The sequence below is a fragment of the Clarias gariepinus genome, chromosome 3 (assembly GCF_024256425.1).
Source record: "Clarias gariepinus isolate MV-2021 ecotype Netherlands chromosome 3, CGAR_prim_01v2, whole genome shotgun sequence".
Taxonomy (NCBI): Eukaryota; Metazoa; Chordata; class Actinopteri; order Siluriformes; family Clariidae; genus Clarias; species Clarias gariepinus.
In genome coordinates, this window is record NC_071102.1 from 38,475,889 (window position 1) to 38,502,321 (window position 26,433).

A 26,433-nucleotide genomic window follows, 5' to 3' on the forward strand; every position below is an offset into this window, starting at 1 on the left:
GTGTGTGTGCTTCCATGCGTAGGCATGTGCTTTTATAGACAGGCAGCTCCGCTTATATCTTGAATGAATGCCTGACAGTAGCATCCAGATGGCAGACGAGCAATTTTCATTACTTGTATTGTTGAGCTCCACTCAAGTCATGAATCTAGTCTTACAAATCAATAAGCTTCTCATCTTATGGGACCGAGACACAATTTATCTGGGAGACGTAATAGATATAAAAGTGCATTGAAATTCTATCAAAGACACTGATGATCTATTTCTTGTGGCATAAACAGGCACGAATAGACATCAGGGATCTTTATGATGGAACAGAAATGGAGGAAGCGAAAACTTTTTTTTTTGTTGTATAATTACTTTTATATGCTACGTATGTACATACACACAACACCCTTAGTGACCGAGTCTCGGTTTGCGGGGAAGATGAGTGTCACGTGTTAAGCTCTGACGATGAAGAACACACCGCACCAGAGCTTCGACTATTGACCCCTGGTTGTCTTGCCTTGAGCTCGTACAACATTTGATGCGAAAACCACTACGAGCTTCTTTATATCTCCCAGAGCTCGAGCTTCACTCATGCTCAAACTGAGCATTCTGAGCTTTTCTACAGAATAAATATTGTGCTAGTTCAAAATAATGTGGGGGAAAAAAAAGGTAGCTGCGAAAGAAAGGCTTCCCTTTAATTTCACACGCTCTTTAATGTGAATAATTGTGCGAAACGCTTTCATTTGCAACATTCCGTCCACAAAGGAGTGAATTTTGCCAGATCCATTGCGCCTTTATAACCCTCTCCTCATTAGGAAAGCGTGTGCGCGAAGCCACTTGGCTTTAAGATGAACTGGAACAAAGAAGACAGGTAGGTGGCGGAGAACAGCACCAACAATGAGGATGAAATGTATTTTTAATTAAATCCTGCCTGCCAGTTGGCCTTATCTCCCTGTTGTGAGAGTTTAAAAAAAAAAAGTCTCCAAGCGGCGCATACCTTTCTAACTTTCTACCGTAAAAAACGATATAAAAAAAAAAACGATAGCCTTCTTTCACGAGTCACGCTCGTAAACATCAACTCGTGAACGCGCTCGTTTTTTTTTTTACTTTCTTTCTTTTCATTAAAACCCTCATAATATTCTAACAGGATGTTAAAATATGCCAGCACGATTCGGAGATATTATCTAAGCTGGCCCTAGTATGCGGTTTTTCGACAGATGTTCAGATAAACTCATTCACTTTATTTCATACATCTTCAGTTTTATCTTAGTCACGGGGATTGAAGCAGGAACAGATAACAGACACCTTTGATGGGACTTACTGGCACAAGGCAAACTCATTTTCACACATTTAATCATGGGTCTGTGTGTGTGTGAGCCCCTCTCATTACATCATATTCTGCTTCCAAAGAGCCAGACTATCTTGTAGTCTTAAGGAATTGTTCTCCAGGCTTCTTGAAGGACTTGTTTCAGTCCAGTCCTTGTACCTGAGCTGTTTCAGAGGAATGTTTTTTGTTTGTTACGCCACATCGGGACTTATGAATCATTCAAGCATAAAAACTATCTTACTTACTTTAAGGCATAAACCAGCGAGAAACAGGTGCATTTTTTTAATTGTGTCTTTAGGGGCCGGTTCAATTCACGCCTTTTTGTGCATGGAGTTTGAATCTTCTCCGTGTACTTGGTCGGTTTCCTCCTGGTAGTCTGGTTTCCTCCCAAAATCTAAAAACATGCAGATTACTGTAGGTTTAGTGATTGCAGATTGGTGGCGTTCCCAAAATTGCCTGTAGTCTGTAAATAAGTGAGTGAGTGTGTTCTGAGATGGATTGGTACCCTGTCCAAGGTGTACCCTACCTCTTACAGGCATTTGGTAGACACTCTTATCCAGAGCGACTTACATTGTTATCTCATTACACATCTGAGCAGTTGAGGGTTAAGGGCCTTGCTCAAGGGCCCAACAGTGGCAACTTGGTGGTTGTGGGGTTTGAACCTGGGATCTTCTGAACCGTAGTCCAATGCCTTAACCACTGAGCCACCCCCTGACCTCTTGTGTCCTAAGTCTCCTGGGAGACCCCTCCACCACCTCGTATACAGGATTAAGTGGTATAGATGATGAGATCTTTAGGCACTAAAGTACAGTCGGTCTACAGCCTTTGTTCCAGTTCATGAATGAATATGAAGAAATCAAAGGTGGCTCAAGACTATTGCACAGTGCTAATAAGTCCTTGGTGAACATCTTATTCCAGATTTGCTGTTATAGTACCCTTCTGGGGAGGCTTACCACCAGATATTGGAGCGTGGCTGTGTGTATTTGTGATCATTTAGCTTCAAAGGCATTAGTGAGATCAGGCTCTGATGTACAGAAGGGTGCAGAGGTCTATATCCATCTCAGTTCATCCCAGAGGTGTTCAAGACTCAAATTTCTTTATTTAGGAGCTGGTGATATAAGTATAAGTGTAATTTGGCGAAGACGAGAACTATTGTAGAATTATACAGTATTCCAAAATACTTTAAATTCTGATTAAAAAAATATGACCAATAATTGATTCCTAAATCCAACAAAGGGCAGAAAACAAAACATATAATTGTACATTAAAATAGAGACAGACCTGCAGAAAATTAAGTAGGTAAAGTACCAGAAATACTAATAGAAGACAAGAAGTCTTCTTAACACTTGGTACCGCATCTTGCAAAAGAATGGCATTGAGTGCAGAAAGAAGAGTGTAGGACCTCATTATGAACCCGCAAGAGTTGTCTCTCGTCTCTATAAAAGATGGACGTACTGTAAGAATAGAAAAAGATACAGAGATTGTTGTGACATGGTACAGTAGGTGGGTAAATGAAAGGTACTCATTCCTTATAGCAGTTTGAAAAAGAATCGAAATGGATCTACTGTATAACTACAGTACATTCATAAAAAAGAAGGAATTAGTTCTACCCACTGGAATGCCATGTTAAGGTTAAAACAATTAGTCACTCAGTTTAATTGCGATCACTAATAAGATTATTATGGCATTCCCTAAGTGATGGATGATTAATTACAAAAGTAGATTTTTTTAAAAATAAGATAGCTCTAAGCAGTTTTTATTTTGGTGTATGTGACCCTTCTCTTACCCCTTTCTTTGTCAGGCATTAATTTGCTGATAGATTGGTTGTCCCTCCCATGTTAGACATCCGGCTTGGCTCGTCTCTAAAAGGCCCTTTGCTTTTCCCTCTTTAACAAGCTAACCATTTTACTAAATGGAACCCTGAGCTGTACGCGATGGCATACTAAATCATCTGTGTACTAAAGAGCATACCGGGACAGCCAGCTATACACAAACACACAAATTACCATCACTGCATGAGGGGGAGCAAGTTATTGTTATTATGCAGAGGGGTACAACAGGAGTGCACGAGCATGGTGATTAGATGGTGTTGAGGAAATCATTCAGTGAAGGTTTTTATGTGCATCATGGACCTTCTAAAGGATGGTAATGCATGGCTCTAGGCTAGGGGGAATCAGAATAAATGGGTTGTAATAAAATCAAATATGGCGGCATAAGGGTTTAATGGTTAGGCTTGGACCTCAAGGGTCCGGGTTCGATTCCTGCCTTGGGATCTGAGTGCATGGAGTTTGCATGTTTTTCCCTGTGCTTGGTGGGGTTCCTCCCACAATCCAAAGACATATAGGCTAGACATATACAATGGCATATAGGATGGACTCATTGCCGTTGGTCAGCAGTGGAGTCCATGGTCCCTAGTTGGACTACAGAGGTTCCTAGATGGACAGGTGGAATAACGTCAAATGAATTGATCTACAGAATTCCACCTTCAAGCATGTACCTCTACGCAAACAATAAAAAAAAAGAAAAAATAGTAATAAATATGGATCTAGGCAAACATCTAAGTGTAACAAACAGCACTGTATAATAAGAAACATAAAATAAAAACTCCATCTAAGCTTTCCTTGTTCTACGTAGGTAAAGCAAAAAAAAAAAAAAAAACACACACACACACAAACTCAACACTGTGGAAAAATGTGGAGAGGTGTTAATTATATATTCAATTTCATCAAACAGTGAAAAGGCTGTAGAGCTAACCCTGCTGTCACATTCACATTACTTATATCCTGCCAGAGTGGGAGGTAGAGATTGACAGGCTGGGAGTGAGAAAGGTAGAAAGAGAAAGGAGGGCGAGAGAAAGAACACAGCAGAGAGCCCTACCTCCGTTACGCGAAAGAAAAAAGCAGCAGAGCTTATGATAAAAGTGCAGACTTGGCAACATGGGCGCGAAGCCTCAGATCTTCTCGAATAAGTCATTGTAGCAGTAGCACTCACTGCTACTGATAAAGAAAAAGCCTCTGTGAACGTGGCAAACTCTGTCGAAAGAACCAGGCTGTGTGAAAGTCTGTCATGCACCGAACGCTACCTGACAGGACAAGACAAGCAAGCAGGCTCACTGAGACTGGACAGGTAAAGATTGGAAAAACGTCACTTTCTCTTTTTATAATCTTCAACAGTCCAGGATAGGTGACCCAGTCTTCAATGTAGTCTTATACGCCTGTTCCTGGAGGAAATGAAGCAGAACCTGATATGGCCTTTAGCTGTTTGTTGTAGGATGTCAGAGCACAAGGTTATAATGTTTGGAGATCCTTTTCAGCGCACTACGATTGTGAAGAGTGATTATGTGAGTTACTGTAGTCTTCCTGGCAGCTTGAGCCATTTTCATCTGAACACTCTCATCAATTAGAAAGGGAAAACAGGAATAATGTTTTTTTTTTATCAGATTCTAAAAAATATTTGAACTATACCTGCAAGGTTTCATGTATTGTTCCTCCACATTAATGGCCAGTGTGATTATGTGCATTTTGTATGGGTAGAATTACTGTGCATGAAGAAAAATGCTGTAGCATGCTAAATAGATTTCTGAACAGTTTGACTGCAAAATGAGATAACTCCATGTTATGGTGTATTGCTAAGTATTGCAAATACTGTACCAGGTTTTGCAGATGGAATATTTTGTGCATGCTGTCTTTGAGTTACAAGGCTGTTAAAAAGCACAAATATAAAAAAAAAAAAAAACTTATATACAGTGTTAATTTTCTATAATTATGCAAAATGCTATAACTCCATCTCCAACAGCTTTGTCACAATGGATAAATGAGCTTGTAGTTGTATTTGTGGCAATTCAAGTACCAAAATTTGGAAACAATAACAAGTTAAACTTTAATTTATAACATAGTTGCAAACAACAATGATTGGGCCCAGGCACCCGTGCCATCGCTGCTCATGAGCACCAGAAAGACAGTAGGTACATGCATTTAAAGGGGACATCATTTTCGAATAGGGGCAATTTTATGTTAATATCTCCAAAAAGCTCCAGGCGCTAAAAAAAAAATCATCACATTATGATGTCACTCAATATAATGTCACTCAGAAAGTTATTAGCCACTTGTCGGCATAAATTTAGGGCATCATCACGGCTAAACTGTCATCACTGTCTTAAGATCAAATTGTTGGCTACAATTGGCTACAATTTGCACGAGCTCACCAAAGTTGGACAGTTGAAGACTGGAAAAATGTTGCCTGGTCTGATGAGTCTGGATTTCTGTTGAGACATTCAAATGGTAGAGTCAGAATTTGGCGTAAACAGAATGAGAACATGGATCCATCATGCCCTGTTACCACTGTGCAGGCTGGTGGTGGTGGTGTAATGGTGTGGCGGATGTTTTCTTGGCACACTTTAGGCTCCTCAGTGCCAATTGGGCTACCTGAGCATTGTTTCTGACCATGTCCATCCCTTTATGACCACCATGTACCCATCCTCTGATGGCTACTTCCAGCAGGATAATGCACCATGTCACAAAGCTCGAATCATTTCAAATCGGTTTCTTGAACATGACAATGAGTTTACTGTACTAAAATGGCCCCCACAGTCACCAGATCTCAACCCAATAGAGCATCTTTGGGATGTGGTGGAATGGGAGCTTCGTGCTCTGGATGTCCATCTCACAAATCTCCATCAACTGCAAGATGCTATCCTATCAATATGGGCCAACATTTCTAAAGAATGCTTTCAGCAACTTGTTGAATCAATGCCACGTAGAATTAAGGCAGTTCTGAAGGCGAAAGGGGGTTAAACACTGAATTAGTCAGTGTTCCTAATAATCCCTTAGCTGAGTGTATGATGTCAGGGCTATTGTCATAGTGCTTGGACCCTAAAAACAAGTAGCAAATTAGTTCAAGGGAAAAAAAGTAAGCCCCGTTTAACATCCATTCATGCATCAACCGATTGTGTATACACAGAAAATCCTGTATGTCTGGTACTAAAAATCTCTTGTGCATCATTAAATTGTCATGATATTATTTCTCTGCTTAATTTTCTTTTAAATATATCACTGTATTTGCATCGCAACTCCCAAATGCGGCAAAACCATTAAAAGTAATAACAGAAGCAAAAAAAAAAAAGGGGGCATCAATTGGAGAGTAAAACAGGAGATACGAAGCACTACACTAGAGCATCCCACATAGATTTGTTAAGTATTTAATATGGTATTTGCACAGCATGAAAATTGTAAAATGTCCATATTATGGACATTATGCAATGCATACTTGTCTTTTATTGCATAGAAACTTGTTAATTTTATCACCTAAATGCAATGGCGATGTAAATGTCTTTTTCTTGGCTTCAACATTCTTCAAAAATACACTGCTCACATTTAGTTCACTCATGCCAGCCACTATTTTATAAAGTCTGTAGTTTGGTACGCTGATCACGTTAGATCCGTGATCTGATTGTCTCGTCACGAGGCACTAGCTTATGCTAGAAAACCGGCCCACTACATGTTGTGTTTTAGCCGAAACATGAAAGTTTAAAGCTTCTAAAATAAGGTTGTGTAGTCATTTAAAAATGAAATGTTTTGTTATAGACAGCCTTTGTGTGTCAAAAAAAAAAATATCTCACCTCACCAGTCCTATGCTGGATCCTTTTCACTGAGGGACTAAACCCAAGTGGCTGAAGAACTGAAAACAGCAATAGACGAGTGTTAATATTATAACTAAAAATGCGCCTGATAAAGGAAAAGTGTAAGTGTTTCATGGAAAAGCAGTTACTAAAATGTCCCTACTATTAAGACAAAACACAGCTGCAGGGTTTTTTTTTTTTTAGTGGATATTACAAGCCTTGCACCCCTTTTTTCAGTAATGTAGCATGAGTCAGAGTTTAAAGTAACGAGAAAAAAACAATAATAGATAAAGCACCTGGCATTATTTCATTTCACCTTTGTGGGATTACGCCTGAAATTCCCTTCAGGTAACTTTACTGGCTTTTAAATTTAAAAAAAAAATGTTTCTCATTCATGCATCGAGTTCTTTTCACATGCACACACTCTGACCATCGTGCATGAGATCATTTGTGACAAACTACAATGTGAAGAGCAGGCAGCTCTGTGGTTTCCTGTATAACCTCACAGGGAAACTGCAACGTTAAACTGAGGTATAGATACAACAACGTAGAGCGAGGTGCCAAACTGTGAAGCAGCATAACACGCACAGATCATCCGGTTTGTCACACTTGCCCACAAAATCTCTCTCAAAACTGACATCGAAACTTTACCGCCCGGAATAGTTGATAAGTGCAGCTGTGAGTACAATTGTTTTTTATCTCTTAGGACAAAATGAAAGTGGCAAATGAATAAGTGGCAGGGGTATCTCAGTGGTCAAGGTTCGAACCTCAGCACCTTCACCACGAAGCCGCCATTGTTGGGCCCTTAAGCAAGGCCCTTAACCTTTAACTGTTCACATGGGTATTACTGTATGTAATGAGATCAATTTAATGTTGTTCCGGATAAGGCTGTCCTGCCAAATGCCATAAGTGTAAATTCAATTCACCAAGCGAATAGATTTCCCTCCAATGTGACCTCATATAGAACACCCCCTCCCACTTGTTGCTCAGCTCTGCTGCTCTCTGGTGGGGCATGGCTCACAAAAGCTTCTTCACATTCACAAACAGAAGGGGGTCTGAGCCATTCAAAAATGATGTTTTTCATAAGAGTATTTTAGCTGGAACATTAAAAGACACTATGGGAGCTCTGAGACCTACACTATATGGACAAAAGTACTTGGCCAATCCTTATCCCCAGTGAAAAGGCAATCCTAATGCTTTGGCATGCCAAGACACCTTGGACGGTGCTATGCTTTCAACTTTGTGACAACAGTTTAGGGAAGATCCATGACTGTGCCCCAGTGCACAAAGCAAGGACTATAAAGACATGGTATTATGAGTTCAGTGTACTTGACTGGGGATTGATTCCATAAAGAAGTATATGTATTTGGATATAATGCCATTGCAGGTTTGGCCAAATACTTTTGTCCATATAGTGTATAGTGATGGTTCCACCCGCGTGCAGATTCTGTCAGATTCTATCATTACCTGTAAGTGGAGTGTGTGGTCAACTTGATAGTTGATAGATGGATATAGATGAGACCTTGAAAGCAATAACAACATAGTTTGTATTGCATGCATACACTGCCTGGGCAAAAAAAAATAGTTGCCTTGTCTGAAGGGTCAAATTATTGGGCAAAGGAAAGGAAACAACTAAGGAGATTAGAAATGACTGGAACTGGGTTAAGGACCCTTTAACACATTATTAAAACATGGAACCATAATACTGAACCATCAACTTTGTGGAAGAAATATGGTCACAAAAACACAAATCATGACTGGAAATCACTTGCATGGTTACAATTCAGCAGTAGCATGTTTATTAGCGAAAGTGAAAGCATTCGTGTTGCCATCACGCACAATGTGATGGGAACTCACAGGATTGGGATTAAACAGCTGTATGTCCTTAAGAAGACCACTTGTTAGTGAGACTCATCAGGTAAAAAGGCTTCAGCACCCACCTGGTGTTATGATCTGGGGTTGCTTCAGTTGGTCTGATGACCTGAATGTACTGAATGACCAGGTTATCACATCTATAGAGTTCTTCTTTTCTGATGGCACGGCCATATTCCAGAACTTAAATTGTGAAAAAGTGGTTCTGGGATCATGAGGAATCATCTTCACATATGACTTGGCACCACATTGTGTACGATATAGTGATCGAATAAACATCTTAAAAGGGGGACTTTTGGCCAGGCCTTTTTCAGATGTCAGGTCTGAGTGAGCTAAGATTAAGGCATCAGCAGTGTTACCACTTTACCATCACGTAAGATGATTTTTGGAAAACGTATGACTGTAAATCAGTTGGACGGAAAAATCAGACACCTTAACGCATGTGACCAAAGCATTACTTTACACAGGAGAAAGCAGCACTTAAGTCATTTTAAAGGTGTGAAGTTTAAAGGTGCATTATGTAAGATCAAAGATTAAAATACAATTTCACAAGGTTCACCAACGTAACTGTTAATTGAAAAAAATGTCGCTCATTGAACCTGCCTCCCATTCACACTTATGTACTCAAAGCCACACACCCATGTTGGTGATGCCAACTTGACGGAGGTCACTTGACCAGTATTTCTGGTTTGGGAGTGGTTCGCTTTATGTCACACTGCCCAGATTTTTTTATTGTGATGCTGCTGCTAGATTGTGTGGTTTGTAGACCTAAACGAATTAGAAGTCCAAGTGGATTGCCTTGGAAGTATGTAAGTGTTCCGTTAGTCCTGGTTCCTGCAAGGAAACCAGACTTACCTGAAGGACAGCACTCCTGGGCCACATTGCAGGACCACACCATGCTCTTTAAAGAAGTAAAGAAATAAGTAAAGAAATAAATAAGTCTCTCTGTGGCCTCTCACCTCTAGGGTTCAGGGTTTGATCCTGGGCTTTGGACCTGTGAGCGTGGAGTTTGCATGTTAGTGCTTAATGGGTTTCCACCAGGTACTTCAGTTCCCTCCCACTGTCCAAAGACAAGCAGATTAGGTTATCAGGCGTTTCCAAATTGTCTGTAGTATGTGAATGAGTGTGCGAGCATCTTTGTGTATGTGTGCCCTGCAGTGGACTGGCCCCCCGCCTCGCGCCTGACATCTCCTGGGATAGACTCCAAGCCTCCTGCAACGATGAACAGGGTAAGCAGTATAGAAAATGAATGAATGAATGAATAGACAATATAGTAGACACTCCAAGAATCAGACAGCAACAACAACTAGATTATGCAGGGAAAGATATTCCATTTACAGTATGGGAATTTAGCGATCTGTAGATAAGAGGCAGCACCCCTCCTCCTCCTCCTCCTCCTCCTCAGAAAAAAAAGTTTCATCTACTTAAATATGCTTCAATTACAAGCTTATTAAATATTAACGTTTTTATGGACACCCTGCGGCCCCAGTACTGGTCGATGCTGTCACTCAAAGATTAAGAGTTCACTAACAACGCTCCTTTAACAAGCCTCAAAGGCACAGCTTTCTCACGCAGGCTTGACAAAGCTTCGGTCCCTGTAGTGATCACTACTAATGACCGTTTATTAATGAATGTGTTTTAAAGTCAATAAAACCTCATGCTTTAAAAATCATAGTCATTACGTTCCATCAATTTCACTTTAACAGAACAGCTTAAAATAAAGCTAGCAATTCTTAAAATACCGTATCTGTAGCCTGCAAGGGGCCGAAAATGTCATCCGTCCTGTTGTTCAGCATTCTCCAAGAAACGTTCACCAGGAACTGTGTGAGTGCTGAGTGATCAGACCGTAGACAGGTTTGTAGTACTAAAATATGGCAGTAAGTATTATAAAAGTTTTAGCACTGTGTTTACTGTCTTTAACGCATTCGAGTTTAGAGTCTATTCCCCTGAAATGTGCTTCGCAGTGTCAGATTTGCAAATTGGAAAGATTTTGCTCACAGAGGCAGAAATATGTGCACAGGTGCTGCAGTCAAACCGCACATATGGCAGAAATCATTTCTCAGCATGTGGTCTATGACTGTGGCATCCCTACTCAGAGTCAGAATTCAGCGTGTAAGGAGAAATTGTAGAAAATGTCTCTCTGACTTTATACCCATCCATCCATCCATCCAACCATCTAGGAACCTTTGTAGTTCAGCTAGGGAGCATAGAGGCCAGTGGTGACTATTGGAGGCCAACGGTGAGCACTGCATTTATTCCTATTTTTACAACCATGATAGGATCTCCAATCAACATTCATATGCACATTCCAAATCCATTGGGAACTCCATTTAGTCTAAACTGCATGTCTTTGGACTGCGGAAGTAAACCAGAGCACTCCCATCAAGCTTGCGCACACTTACCCAGAAATGGGAATGGAACCAAGACCCTGGAGGTGCAATGCAACACTGCTAACAACTAAGCCACTGTGCCACCATATGTACCTTGCTCTGAAGTATGATGGAAGGTTACCCCATGTGCCTGGTTCTCCTGTCTCTCTCCACTAAATAACAATCTCTCTCTCTCTATGCCTTTTGATTCTTTAATGAACTACTTAACAACAGTCCCATGCTTTTCTTTCTTTTTTTGTAAAGATATGATGCCCGTGTTATGACCCCTTCCTTCATACCATTTCATTGTTCCAGCTTTTACAGATTTCTGATCCAAAGGCATACTACTTTCATCACACCTACATATCAGCCATTCATTCTAACATCCGACAATGGATACACAGCGTAATGTACATTTCCCTTTCACCGAAGGAGCAACTGTGTTTTGTTCGAGACGTGTTTGAAATGTGTGACTCAGAGACCTAGAGATTTATGGAACACTTACAGTACTGTAATATTAAATACCTTTGGAAAATCCTACTCTAAATCTCAAAGTCTGTCGCTTCGAGCTCAGTGTGAATTCTGATTAAAATATTATATATTTACCATTCTAAGCCATTTGCCTTACTGTCTCGCCATTAATAATCCAGTTCTCAATGAAAAATGGAATTAAAATAAATATGGTGGTAAAAGTTGAAGTGCAAAAGTATAAAATCTATTTAAAAAAAAAAAAGAAGTCTCTTCACTCTTACTATAATAAAAACACTACAATGCATTATTGCACAAGTAACCGTGTGAATTAAATTTTGGTGGACAAAACAAACACACATACACACTCGCATGCTATTTCACATACTATGGGGAATTTCGGAATGTCAGTTTACATAATCTGCATGTCTTTGGATTGTGGGAGGAAACCGGAGTAACCGGAGGAAACCCACCAAGCACAGGGAGAAAATGCAGCAACACAGACTCGAGGCGGGAATCAAACCCGAACACTGAAGGTGCAAGATGACCTCCATTCAGTCACCGTGCTGCTGGTGGCTGCAACATCCTTAAAAAAAAGTTGGGACAGTCGATTAAATTCAAATTTTATTTGTCACATACACAGTCATATACAGTACAATATGCAATGAAACGCTTATTTCACTGCATATAATGCATTATTATTTATCAATATGCAACAACACTATTTCTGTGAATAACACTTTTTAAGTATTTGAACACTTAAGATACCAGTTGGTTTAGCTAAACCAACTCAACCAAATTTAGCTAGCGGGATTTTACCCCTTTATTCTTTCTTGGATCTTCTTTGCATGGATCTTCGCTTCATAATGCGCACCCATTCTCAACTGGAGACAAGTCAGGACTGCAGGCAAGCCTGTCCAGTCCAGTAGCTTGTATAATCCAAGCAGAATGTCGTTTAGCGTTGCCCTGCTGGACAGGTTAGAGACGACTCTGGAAAAGACGGCGTTTGGATAGCAGGGGCACTGGCACACCCCCATACCATGACTGATGCTGGCTTTTGGACCTAATACTGATAACAGCTTGGAGGGTCAGTTTCCTCATTGGCCCAAAGAACATGACGCCTGCTGTTTCCAACGGTAATTTAAAATGTTGACTCGTCGAATCACCAGAGATGTTTCCAATGTGCCACTGTCCGTCTCAGATGAGACAGAGCCCAGAGAAGTCTTTGGCGCTTCTGGACAGTATTGATGCATGGCTTCCCTTTAGCCTTCATTTGCATCTGTAAATGCAGGGCACATACATTCAGTATACACACACTCACACGCTCATTCACACAGTACGGGCACTTTGGGTAAGCCAGTTAGCCCCGTCTGCATGTCTTCTGAAACCCAAAGGAAAGCCACCAAGCACGGGCAGAACATGCAAACTCCATGCACACAGAGGCAGGAAGGCCCGGGGTAAATCCCCACACAATGCCCAAACCCCAGCCGCTGTATGCAGTGCTGGTCCCGAGCCCAGATGAAATGGGAAGACTGCGTCAGAATGACTCAGTGTATGCGGCATAAAACCTGTGCCTAATTGTGTGTGTAGAACAAATGGTATGCTGTGGTCACCCCTCGACAGGAGCAGTCGAAAGAGTAACAAATAGGATTCCTGCTGTCTAATTTGTAAATGTTTAGATTTGTTTGGAGTTTCAATCCAAACTGTATTATTTAGTAGAGTATTATTCAGAAATGTTTTATTTTGTATTAGGTGAAGGGCACGGCACAGTGGTGTGGGGGTAGCACTGTCGCCTTGCACCTCCAGGGTCCAGGTTCGATTCCCGTCTCTGTGTGCATGGAGTTTGCATGTTCTCCCCGTGTTTGGTGGGGTTTCCTCCGGGTACTGCGCTTTCCTCCCACTGTCCAAAGATATGCAGGTTAGACTAATTGGCGTTCCCAAAATTGCCCGTAGTGTGTGTATGTATGTGTGTGAGTGCCCTGCGATGGATTGGCACCCTGTCCATGGTGTTCCCTGCCTCGTGCCCTAAGCCTCCTGGGATAGGAGGCTTAGGGCACGAGGCAGTATAGAAGATTAGTGAGTATTAGGTGAAGGAGAAAACTCAAGTAAAGTACAAATACTTAAAAAAAAACACGACGAATTATCTGCTTTACATTCCTCTGAGATTCGTCGTAGTCTTCCCAGCTATGACGCACTAGCCTACTCCCTAGAGCAGAGTTTAGTGTTGTACCTCATTTAACACACTTGATTTAATTCAAAAGCTACTTTCCAAGGCCCTTGTGGGCGTTCGATAGCAGAGAGAAAACACCAGTCTCTATAATGTTGCTCCAACTGTTTTACCTCTCCTGATCTAGAGCCAGATTTTCTGGTTGGATTACTAGAAATACCCTTACCTGATTTGGTGGTTAAATTCGATTCAGAAGCAAGCATGTAATGGGTGGGACAGTAGTATAGTGGTTAACACTGTGGCCTTGCACCTCCAGGGTCGAGGGTGTGATCTTCCACTGTCCCATGATATGCAGCGTAGGCTGATCGGCATTCCCAAATTGCCCGCAGTGTGTAAATGAGTGTGTGAACATGTGTCCTTGTGTACCCTGTAATGATTTGGCACCCGGTCCAGGATGTACCCAAAGGCTAATGAAGTGGTCTTCCAAAGTCAGACTTGTATGTATGTAATATAGTAAGTTTTCTCACACAAGCATATTGCTACACTCCCTTTGACTGTCTTTCTGTATTAAATTCGAAACACTCATGCATGCCTACAAAGCCTAAAACATGCCAGCAACCTCAAAACACTTACCACATCCTGCACCACACCCCCTCTGATCCTCCAGCACTGCTCGACTCGTCCTACCATCTCTCATGGTTCAGAAGGGCATGCAGAGATGTTCTGTGTTCTAACACCTACTGTAGGTGGTGGCTCGTGTACCTGGCAGGGTTCAAACAATGTCTAAAAACGAAAAAATCTCTTTCAGGTAAACTTAAACACTTAAATGCTTGGCATTTCTCATACATAATGCCTGGGGGTATTCTTAGTTTTTGACCTACTAAACCTGTACTGGATGTATTTATTGATAGAGACCGGATAAGGGCGTTTGCAAAACACAGGAAATGTGAATGTATATTTAAAATGCTACAGTATCTACAGTAGATGCTGTTTTTTTTTTTTTCTCCTATCGACTAAATATATGACCAAAAGACCAAATATGATGCCCCAGGATAAGAAAAAAAAAGAATGAATAAATAGATACATACAGTAAGTAAATCAATGTCACTAAGCTGTGTACAGGGTCCCGGGTTGGGGGGATACTTACAGTAGGGCATGAGGTAGGGTATACCCTGGATGGGGTGCCAATCCATTGTAGCGCACACACATACTCACAATTTGAAAACACCAGTCAGCCTAATCTGCATGTCTTTGGACTGTGAGAGGAAACCGGAGTACCCGGACCAAGCACAGGAAGAACATGCAACCTCCACACATACAGACCCCGAGGCTGAAATCGAACCCGGACCCTGAAAGTGCAAGACAACAATGCCAACCACTAAGCCACCGTGCCGCCAAGGTGAAAACCAAGAACAAAAATACAACATCAAGAAATTTGCCTACGGCTAAGAGATGCGATATGCATTAAGGACAACTCAGCTTTAAAAAACATATTTAGAAAAAGATGTGCATTAAATACATACAGAATGCCTGTTTAAGTTTGCTTTAATTGATTTTCTTGTTTTGTTTTGTTTTTACTTATACCTTCTGCTAAACGATCTGTTTCCTTTGTCCTGATAGTGGAAATGAATGCCCTGGCTCTGGGTGGAGATGAACGTCTCTAATTCCCAGGGCTCTGATGCGATCAGCAACTAAAAATGTCAACCCAGTCCAGCTACATGGGTGGCACGGTGGCTCCGCAGGTAGCATTTCCATTCCACAACTGTTTTAGTCAGATGATTTTTCTCTGCTGATTTTTTCACACACCAAACTTGCCTGGTTTTCCTCTGGGTTCTCCGGTTTTCTCCTCCCTGCTTGGTGTGCATGAGGGTGTAAACGGTGCCCGATGATGGATCCAGTGCAACCCTGATCAGGATAAAACCAGATGAATACATGAAAGACAAGCTGTACGAACGAATCTGCCTGCCAGTTACTGATCAGTATATATGCGTGTGGAGTCACACAAGTGCAACAGCTAGCTCTACATACTAGTCAGAGATAGACAGAGTTAAGCCCAGAATTACACTGGGTGCATCGATTTATCCCAGAAGCGAGGTTTATGTCTAGTCAAATATTCTGGTATCAGGAACAACCTGCGGTACCAAACAGTCTAGGAGAAGAGAGGGCAAATCAGTGTGGTGGATAATAAAGTGTCCAGAAGGGAATTAGGAAGACAAGTGAACATTAGTGAGGCTTTTTAAGTGCTGGAGAGAGTGGAAGGGCTTGTCAAGCTCGCTTTGTTTCTGCTTGACAAGTAGATATTTTGTTGGTAGGCTCTTGTGTAATTTGTTATCCTTCTAAAAAAAATTGTTACCCTCCAAGATAACACAGGAACATCCACGGCTTAAATTAAGAGACAGAACCGTAACTCTTAGACGTCTTCCAGCGATAAGCTGTGGGTGGTGTTCGCTTGGATGAACCTTACAAAAGGTCAGACCTAAAATTCTCGTACCTACAGTAATTCAATAAATGCAATCAGTGTAAGCATCGTTTCTTGTTTCTTTCATTGAGACAGAAGCTATATTTAAATAAAAAAAAAACATGCCTATTATATATTATAATTCATTAAGCAGCTAAAACAGCAGGTGCATTATTGTTTTTATGGACAAGCTGTCTGATGAGATTGGCTTATTGCTTTGCCTTTAGGTCTTTGACATTAATCTGATTAGACTGCATGTCAGTTTAAAAAAATAACTGTATACTGTATAATATAAAATAAACAATAACAATATAAAGTAAAAAAAAAAAAAAAGTGCTGACTAAAATTCAAAGTGACCAATGTTCTACAAGGGGCGTTCAAGTCAAACTGAGACTTTTGATTGTGCAGAATGAACAGAACATGTTTTCAGAGTAAAAACTCCCTTTATTTCTCTAAATAATCCTTTGCTACACTAATGCACTTATCCCAGCGTTTCACTAGTGCTTGAACACCATCGAGGTAGAAAGTTTTCTCAGTAAGCCGGAGCCTCTCTGATTTACATCTGACACGCTGGCCTCCCAGGAACTCCGTTAATGGCAAAAACGTGTGGAAATGGTCAGAACTGTACAGAGATGTGGCAATAACTCTCAGCTGAGTTCATGTGTTCACACAAGTCAGTAACCCCCCCCCCCCCCCCCCCAATACCCCATAAAATTAAGTACATATAAAATTCAACAGTTAAAAGCAGCCCAGTTTGGGGAAGGCCTTTATTTCGTAGGGAATATACACATGGTCTTATTGAGTGGATTATGGAATAATATTATTTATATCCCAGCATGCGGGGTCAAGGAGTGCATTATTTTTGTATGACATTCCACACAGCTGGGAGAGAAGATCCTGCTGCAAAATGAATGATAGGTTAATATTAATGCACACGTTCTAATATGTTATTGTTTCTATAGCAACAGCTCATACACAGGGGCTTCTATTGTAGATGCACTAAATAATCAATATCTTAACTGCTTATTTCATTTCTATTTTTATATTTATTGTTATGTAGTTTTTTCTTTTTTAAGAACGACTGGCTTACACTATTTACATATGCGATACTGTGCTTAATAATACTGCATGTGTAAACACTGTGAGCCAGCAGGATTTTTTTTTTAGAGAATGTAACTGTAAACATAAAAATAGAAATAAAACATGCAGCTGAGATATTATGAAGATAAATGAAAAAGGTTATAATAAGATTATATTAAACTATATGGTCTTTTACTCTTTGTTATTCTTATTTTATGCACCATTAAAAGCAATATTTGATTTTTTTCCTATAGATTTATTGTAAAGGATAGAGACAGAATATCAACTGAAAATGCAGAAAAATAACATGATACAAAGGTTATAAATTGATTTGCATTTCAAGGAGGAAATTAAGAACTGTATTTAAGCCCCAAGCAAGACATGACTATGACTACATGCTGGAGATACCCTTGTTGGCAAGCACAGACAGAAGATGTTTCTTGTAGTTGGTTACCAGGTTTGCACACGTCTCAGGAGGGATTTTGGTCCACTATCCATACATCCTTCTTTAAATCCTTATGGCTTCTTGCCTGTTGCTTGGCAACTCAAAGTTTCAGCTTTCTTCACAATGTTTCTATAGGATTAAGTGTCTGAAGAAGGGCTCGTTCACTCCATGACTTTAATGTGCTCCTCCTTGATCCTTTGTTGCCTTGGTGGTATGTTTTGGGTCACTGTCATGCTGGAAGATCCATCCACTACTCATCTTCAGGAGGTTCTCAGCCAACAATTTACAATACATGACCTCGTCCATTGGCCCCTTAATGCGCCAAAGTCCTTTAGCAGAGAAACAGCCCACAGCATGATGTTTCCACCAACGTGCTTGACTGTAGGGATGGTGCTCTAAGGGTCAGCCAGCATTTTTCGAGTTGAGTTGATGCCAGTGAGCTGAATTTTGGTCTCATCTGACCACAGAACTTTCTCTCAATCTTTCTCTGTTCATTAACAAACGTCAGATGGGCCTGTACATGTGCCCTCTTGAGGACGGGACTCTTGCAGCGCTGAAGGATTTCAATCCATAGCGGTGTATTATGTTACAATTGGTTGTTTGGTAAGTGTATCCCCAACTGCCTTGAGATCATTTACAAGCTCCTCCCATGTAGTTCTAGGCTGATTTCTCAGTTTTCTCATAATTATCCTTACTCTAAGAAAGTGAAATCTTGCATGGAGCTCCAGACGAGGCAGACTGATGGTTATTTCGTATTTCTTCCAGTTGTCTCCTTCTCACCAAGCTTCTAGCTGATGGTCTTGTAGCCCATTTCAGCCCTGTGCAGGTCTACAATCTTTGACGCCAATCCCTGATCTTTCTTATGGTGGTGGGGTTTGAATGGATAATAGACATTCTGTGGACAGCTGTCTTCGAATTGTTCTTAGGAGCACCTTCTTAAATTGATCTATGTACCACATGAGCACTCACTCTCACGCACTCTTCTTCTATACCGCTGTATCCTGTATTCAGGGTCACGGGGACCTGGAGCCTATCCCAGGCGGCTTAGGGCACGAGGCGGGGTACACCCTGGACAGAGTGCCAATCCATCGAAGGACACAAACACATACACACACTTATTCACACACTACGGGCAATTTGGGAACGCCAATCAACCTAACTTAGATGTCTTTGGACTGTGGGAGGAAACCGGAGTACCTGGAGGAAACCGACCGAGCACAGGGAGAACATGCAAACTCCATGCACACAAAAACAGACCCTGGAGGTGTAAGGCGACAGTGCTAACCACTACACCACCGTGCCACTGCACATGAGCACATGACCTTTAAAATAAACCCAAAATAAAGTGGGTAAACTTCCGGAGAATAAACTATTATTTTCCACACCCCATCTATCTATCTATCTATCTATCTATCTATCTATCTATCTATCTGATTTTTTAAATGTTGTTTAACAAAAAAATGGCAGATAAAAAGCTTTGATTTTGAAAAGAGAGTGGGAGATAAAGAGGAGAGACAACAGATCTCACCACAAATCATTAACCATTGTTCATTAATAATCCAACCCTTGTAATTGTTTGGAATTCGCTGTAGTGTAAATGTGATAACATACTCCAGACCATGCTGTTACATGAAATCAATCTACTCTGGACTTTGTCCCACCATGGTTTGGAATATTTTTGTATATCGATATTCTTTCCATAATTGTGTGAACTCTCCCATGCCTCCGTGTCCATAAAACAGCCCCATTGCACTTCCTCATCCCTTATATGGTAATTCGTCCTATAGCCTGTGTTCAGATGAATATTCATACAAATGGCTCACTGGAACTCTTTTGTCTAACTGGAAAATGCTAATGTGCTTCTTTTGTTTGTCTGTCTCTGGGTCTCTGTATTACTTACATCTTAATGACTTTTGTTGTTTTTTTTTTATAATATAATTTAAAAAAACATAATAATAATAATAATAATAATAATAATAATAATAATAACAATACAAAATGTTAAGGAAGGACCATCTTAAACGACTAAATATAAACCCCCCAGGATATTATATTATAAAAATTTTAAATGAAAGATAAGAAAAGATACATAATTTCTTTTTTTAAGATACATAATTTTTCAACATAATCTTGTTTTTTAATTCACTTTGTCCATCTGTCAACAAGCTTTCATAGTTCCTCATTGAAAATGTTTTAGGCTGAGCTGAGGGCCACGAATGCGCCGTTGTCTTCACGTTTTCATCTGGAGTGAATCTTTGTTCTCTCAGGGCTATAGGGAGGATGCTTTAACACTTCGAGTGTGTGGACACGCATCGTCATGTGAGATCACGACACCCTTGGCTAGCAGTTCTCTGCATTTCAAATTCAAATTTTATTTGTCACATACACAGTCATACACAGTACTTGTACAGTCGACTTTTGAGATATGCAGTGAAATGCTTAGACAACTGCTCGTGACCTTAAAATAACAGCTAAATTTAACTAGGAAGAATAAAATAAAATATAAAATTAAAGTTAAAATAAAATAACTGTACAATAAAAATACACAATATAGAAAATAAATGAAAAACATATATATAGAACAAAAAGAAAACAGCTGTACAAAGTAGGTATGGATTTATGTCCTTTTTATGGAATTAGGTTAGAATAAATGATAAAAAGAAAATGGTAATGCCCAGGGTTGTGCAATCCACATATTTAAAGTGTCTTGTGCAGTGGAATTATGCTTAAAGTGATTTATATAAAGTGGCATGTGATAGCGTGATTTAACTAATGACCACGAAGTGTAGTTGTGCAGTGGCCACTAGTGTAAACGAATGTCCAGAATGTCCAGAGTGAGTGTAAAAACCATATGTGTGGGTCAGTACTGTGTGGTGTACTGATTAAGAGGCCGAACAGTCCATTGTTGGGATGGCTGAGGTCCTTCACAATCTTCCTGGCTTTGGTCCAGCATCGCTTGCTGTAGATCGAGTGCAGGTCAGGGAGCTCGGTGCGGATGATGCGCTCAGCTGATCCACCCTCTGTAAAGCTCGTCTGTCCTGCATGGTGCTGTTCCTGAACCAGGTTGAGATGTTTCCCGTCAGGATGCTCTCTATGGTGCAGGAGTAAAAGTTCCTGAGCACCTTGGAGGGCAGTCTGAAGTCTCTTAAGCGTCTGAGGTGGTACAGACGCTGCCGGGCCTTTTTCACCACGGTGAACTGGAACAGGGAAACTAAGGTTTAGGCTCTCCTTAAGGTGTCTCACTGTGACGTGCACTGTTGAGTGTTGAACCTTTTACCTAATAATGTTCCAGTATTGACTTTTGAGAATCCCAGAAACCTTTAAACATAAATTTTCCAGCTGTTGGTTGACCTTTTTAAAACTTTTTCTTGGTCAGTGATTGAGGATGTTTCCGTTCTGTACTCTGCCGTTTGCTTTTAGGCCAGTGGTGATGAATGTCTCGTCACCGTAAACGAGTCTCTTTAAAAAAGTTTCACTTTCCTTAGGGTATCGCTCCAAATTTTGTTTAAAGATATCAAAACGCTTCTGTTTATTCTCCTCTGTGAGTTGTTTAGTTACTCATCTCGCACAAATTACGAATCACTGCACTGCACTCGCTGCTCTTCTTTCGTGCGAATCACATGTGGGTTATTCATTTTTGCTCGCACCGCAGTAACAAATGAAATGATGAAACACATTCACACCTGCACAGCTGTGCAGCTGCCTCGGGGGACTGTAGCTTTAAACGCTAAGTTCTGATAAGACCGGCCGGTTAATATAACCGAAGTTTGGATAATTTTTTACTCACTTCTCTTAACTTTTAGAAAATTTTTGCCCTTGATATTTTCTTGTATAAGTGAAATAAGACAAATACTTTCAGTTAAAGCAGACAAATAAAAGTTAAATTTTTGTGACATTTACATGAGGCCGGACGTATTGTTCACGATTAATGCGAAGCATTTATGTGAAGTATGTAAAAGTAATGGGGTGTCATCTTTCAGGCTGCTGTCCGATGTGAACTGTACTTTAATAAAAAAAAAATAATAATAATAATTAAAACAATTGCTTGCATTTCTTTTTTTTCTTTTCCACTGTGTCAGCCATATTGCTAAATTAAATTAATAAAAGTATTAAATTGATCCCTAGTTATTGGACAAAGTATGAGGTAAGTTAAGTATCTATCTATCTATCTATCTATCCATAATTTATATTAGGGAGGTTTGCCATACTTTACTATTTTAAAACTGAAATGGTTTTTAATAATCATTTAACTTCATTCAGACATTAAAATAAATGTAATTTTAAATTAAAATTATTATACATTCATTATAATTCTGTGAGATAGAAGCTGAAAAAGTTTAAAGCAACACTGCGCAAGCGCAGTATTTTTTTTTGTAGGAGGCGTGTTTGTGTGGTTTAAGTGACGTCTATTGCCGATCTAGAAAGCATATTTCCAGGAAGTCAAAGAAATGCATGACTTTTAGCTCGGATATGTGTAAGTTACTTGGACCAATAAGCGTTCGGTTTTAGAGTCACGTGTTCAGAAGACTGCAAGACAACGGTAAGCTGAAATGGCGGAAGGAGAGAGAGAGTAGTGTGCCTGTGTTTTCTGTCGTTTCTGTTAAGAGCAGAGCTGATTAAACTGGGAGGTAAACTGGGAGGTAGTGGATATCCCGGGGTGTTCCTGCGGCCTGTACACCGGGGTTTCGGGTTAGCAGAGCTCGTTCTAGTGGGCTGAGTGATGCAGCAGGGAAACTGGAGTCAGAATGCTAATGCTAACTTTTTATAATAAAACTCAGGATAAGGGATTGTCTGTATATAATATTTATATACGATGTATTTGCATATTTTACCTCAATGCATCACAATAAAAGTGGAATCATTTTAACTGTCATCATAAAAATATGATTTAAAAAATCGTTTTTAATTGAGACAATTTGTATGACATGATATTACACATGTTAGGGACAGAAATCACTTGTCACCTCCTGATTTGACACTATAACGATATCTCTGTGCCAATTTAATTAAAATTGTGATCACAATTTTATAAATATCGTGATATCATATTTTCCACAATTTTTACATTTTTAACCTTTTTTGAAAAGTTGAACGATTAATTAAATGTAGCTCGTTCCTTAAATAATTGGTTTTCTCACTTAAAAAACAAGCGCAGCATTTAAACAATACAAACTAACTTTATAGCATTTAACGAAGCAGCATGTGACATCCACCATAATTATTATTCTTTCTAAACAAACTTACCAAGTAATTCAGATCGACCACACGAGATAACAGTGTGTAATTAGCTCGGTGTGTCACCTGTAGGATTATAAAGAAACAATGACATTTTACCACCTTAGATGCTGGTGTAAGTGTGTGAAAAAAGTGGGTTTGAGATTCCTCACAGACTTTGGAGAAAAAGGCAGATTCGGAAGCTTCTGCTCCTGGAATAGATTCATTTATATCTGAGGCTGATCTGCTGATCACCGTTAACGGCCAGTCAAGCTAAATACTGGACACTTATGGTCACTGGCCGATTGTCTGGTTCATCTCTATTATAAATGTAAAAATATTGTTCTTAAAAAATCTATTTTGGAGTCGTTGTGGAGATACGTGAATCACCACACCAAAGAATAACGATTCATAACTGATTCTATTTTCCCCCATGTCCTTATTTATTCATTTATTTGTTTAAAATGAAAATGTTTCACAAAGTCACATGACGAGCACTCATTGTAATATTGCAGGAAGAAACAAAAACAAGCCTGCCAAAGTTGAAAAGATTGATGTAAACAAAAGAATTTTATAAAGAAGAGACACAAAGTGGAACTGAATGTTTTTTAATTAGAGTTCACATAGAGCAAAAGTTGAAAATGCCCATGAATTAATCATAAGCAATACTTCTAGTACTTAAAAAAAAAAAACATGTATAATTATTTCATATTACAGTGCCAAAAGGGTCACTGACTTGGATTTTATCAATCAGACGTCTGTAAACCTTTTCTTTACAGGTCTTGGACACCAAAGAGGAGCTTGAAACCAGTGGGTTGTATTTTCCATAAACTTTGATGTTTGTCATGCGGTCTATAATCCGGTTACATTTACACAATGTTCTTGGGTGATTTCTTACTTTATAGCAGATGCTTTATGACTTTATTTCCACCCGGATTAACCTTTTCAGTTTTCTTTCCATTTTTCTTCGAGAAAATTAAAGGACAGATTTTTTTACATTACCTTCAAAAGCATTTGTCTGGTTATTTTATCTTTCATAAGTTGATTAAATTATAAAATAGATATCACTAGGACAAAATTAAAGAAACACACAGTAACCAACAGGCTACAAAAAAACTTTTTCACAACCCTCTGGTTTGATTTGAGAACAGAAAGAAAAGAAAACAAAGTTGGCAATTAAACAAGACATTCAAACAAAGTGAGGGTGAGAAGTACGTTTAATCTTTTTTATATTACATTGTAACGTGCTAGTCAAAAGTGACCAATACGCCACTATGAGCTAAAGTATAACTAGATTTTATTTCTTCTTATTTAACCCTAATTCCAAATTTGAATCAGCAGCATAAATACTTTTATCAGCTGCAGATGATTTAAAAAAAATTATGTTTAAGTTAAACCGGGGCTTGTGATGAAATTTCTTGTGAATTAACGTGTAAGACCGATTGACTTCAAGCACAATACGGTGATGAAACTTACTGTAGATAAAGGAGTTCCTGGGAGGCCAGTGTTTTAGACATGAAGCAGGAAATCTGATCATGGCTCCAGTGTACTGAGAAAAGGCACTAGTGAAACCTTGGGATGAGTGCATTAGTGTAGCAGAGGATTATATAGAGAAATAAAAATAATTTTTACCTTTACAACTGCTCTGTTATTATGCGCATTCAAAAGTCCTAGTTTGACTTGAACGACTCATACTTTACCTTACATGTGGCCTTTAATAGGTTTGCTGCAGTTTACGTTTCTTTTTGTTGCACTAGAATTGGATCGTTTAAAATATTTATAATGTCAAATGAATGCTGTAAAAACATTGCGTCTGCCGTCTGTTTGTTAACCTTTGTCTTTATGTCCTCAGGACAGGATTCATCATGGCGCCTCTCGTGAGAACACGACAAACCAAGAATACGATCAACGGGATCTCGACTCAAGTCATTTGCACGGAATTCAGTAACTACATCTTCATCGTGTTGACGCAGTATGGGAAGATCGGGACGCTGGTGTCTGTAACACCTGACTCGAGATCCAGCGACGTCAGCTTGAGCACGCTGACTACGAAAGTGCTGCTCGGAAAAGATGAGGTATTTGTACGGTATTTGTGTGGTATGGCACAGTGCCGTTCTGGTTTGTTATTCAGATTTCCACTAAATTTTCACTTTTTTTTCTTCTTCTTCCTTCCCAGGCTCTTACGCATGTCTATGCAAAAAACGTTGCAGCATTTGTTTGCCAAGAAGCAGGAAATCGACCCGTGCTTTTGGGGCTCGCGCTTAAAGACTGCAGTGCTGACAATCTGAAAACACTGAAAGAAATGATCAAAAGTTGCCAAGTGTGGTGAGCACGGAAAGAGAACCCGGTCCTAAACGCTTCTGAAAGATGTTCTGAGAAAAAGTTTTATTACTTTCTTAAAGTGTGTATGTATAGATTTCTGACATCTGTGTAAAATCTAATCGGTTTATTGTTACTTGAATAAACTTTTGTTTTTTTTTATTACCTAATAAAGAAAGAGTTTCGTCTTAAGTTTTTTATATATCAAGAGGATGTACTATAAGTAAATTACTTCATGTAAGTCACTAACAAATGTCTCAGTTACTGTAGAAACCGAGCTAAACCGGATAGATTTAGCGGGTGGTGCTTTTTTTTTCTTCTATTAAGCCAGTCTTTTGTTCGCTGCTGGATAAATCACAGGTTCCCAGCCCCGGTCCTGGAGTAATCCCTGTATTACAGGTTTTAGTGCTTTCCTTGCTCTAACACACCCACTTCAACTCAGGATGGGGTGCACATTAAATGACTGGTTGAATTAGGTGCAGGGAAATCAATAAAAAGTACCCTAATACACCCAGTTCTATCTTCTTTTTTTTCTTACCCTGACAGAATTTCCTACTGGAAGCAAAACTTTGCGAATGGTGTGTTCAAGTCAAACCAGGAATTTCTTTACATAACCCCGCTGCACTAATGCACTTATCTTAGCATTTTACTATTGCTTGATACCATAAAATTTTCTCAGTACGTCAGAGCTATGATCAGACGTCTGAAACGCTGGTTTCCTAGGAACTCTTTTTATGGCCTAAACATGTGGAATGGCGTAGAACGAGGTCAGCATCATAAATCCTGGTTTGATTTGAATGCCCCATTAAAGTTATATCAGTCTGTGCTCATTTCTCCATATTTCCTATTAGTTACAACGTAGAATAAAACTAAAAAAAAATAATAATAAATGTCGAAGGCAGTACTAGTAGGGTTTAGTGTCATTTTGCTAAGCGCTGAATTTAAAGACCTAAATATTTTAACCAACTACTTCAGTGACAGATTTAGTAATATTTTAGTATGCCTAAAATGCTCTGAGCTACATCCAGTGGAGGGAAATATTTAATGCTGGACACATGCCTGTGATGGTCTAATCATGTCTGGGGATGATTTCAACATCCCTATGGATGACG

The 26,433-nt window shown here is 39.7% G+C and overlaps 1 protein-coding gene across 2 annotated transcripts; it reads left to right on the forward strand.

Annotated features, from left to right (window-relative positions):
• The first annotated feature begins 22,233 nt into the window (after positions 1-22,233).
• Positions 22,234-25,835, forward strand: psmg3 (proteasome (prosome, macropain) assembly chaperone 3). 2 transcript variants are annotated; one of them, XM_053491558.1, is made up of 3 exons: positions 22,234-22,328; positions 24,855-25,077; positions 25,179-25,835. In XM_053491558.1, the coding sequence occupies exons 2-3, from the start codon at positions 24,868-24,870 to the stop codon at positions 25,329-25,331; spliced, it is 363 nt and encodes a 120-aa protein (XP_053347533.1). In that variant the 5' UTR covers positions 22,234-22,328; positions 24,855-24,867; the 3' UTR covers positions 25,332-25,835. The 2 variants fall into 2 exon arrangements, with proteins under 2 accessions (XP_053347533.1, XP_053347532.1); XM_053491557.1 differs by lacking the exon at positions 22,234-22,328 and adding an exon at positions 22,431-23,812.
• Positions 25,836-26,433: the final 598 nt, after the last annotated feature.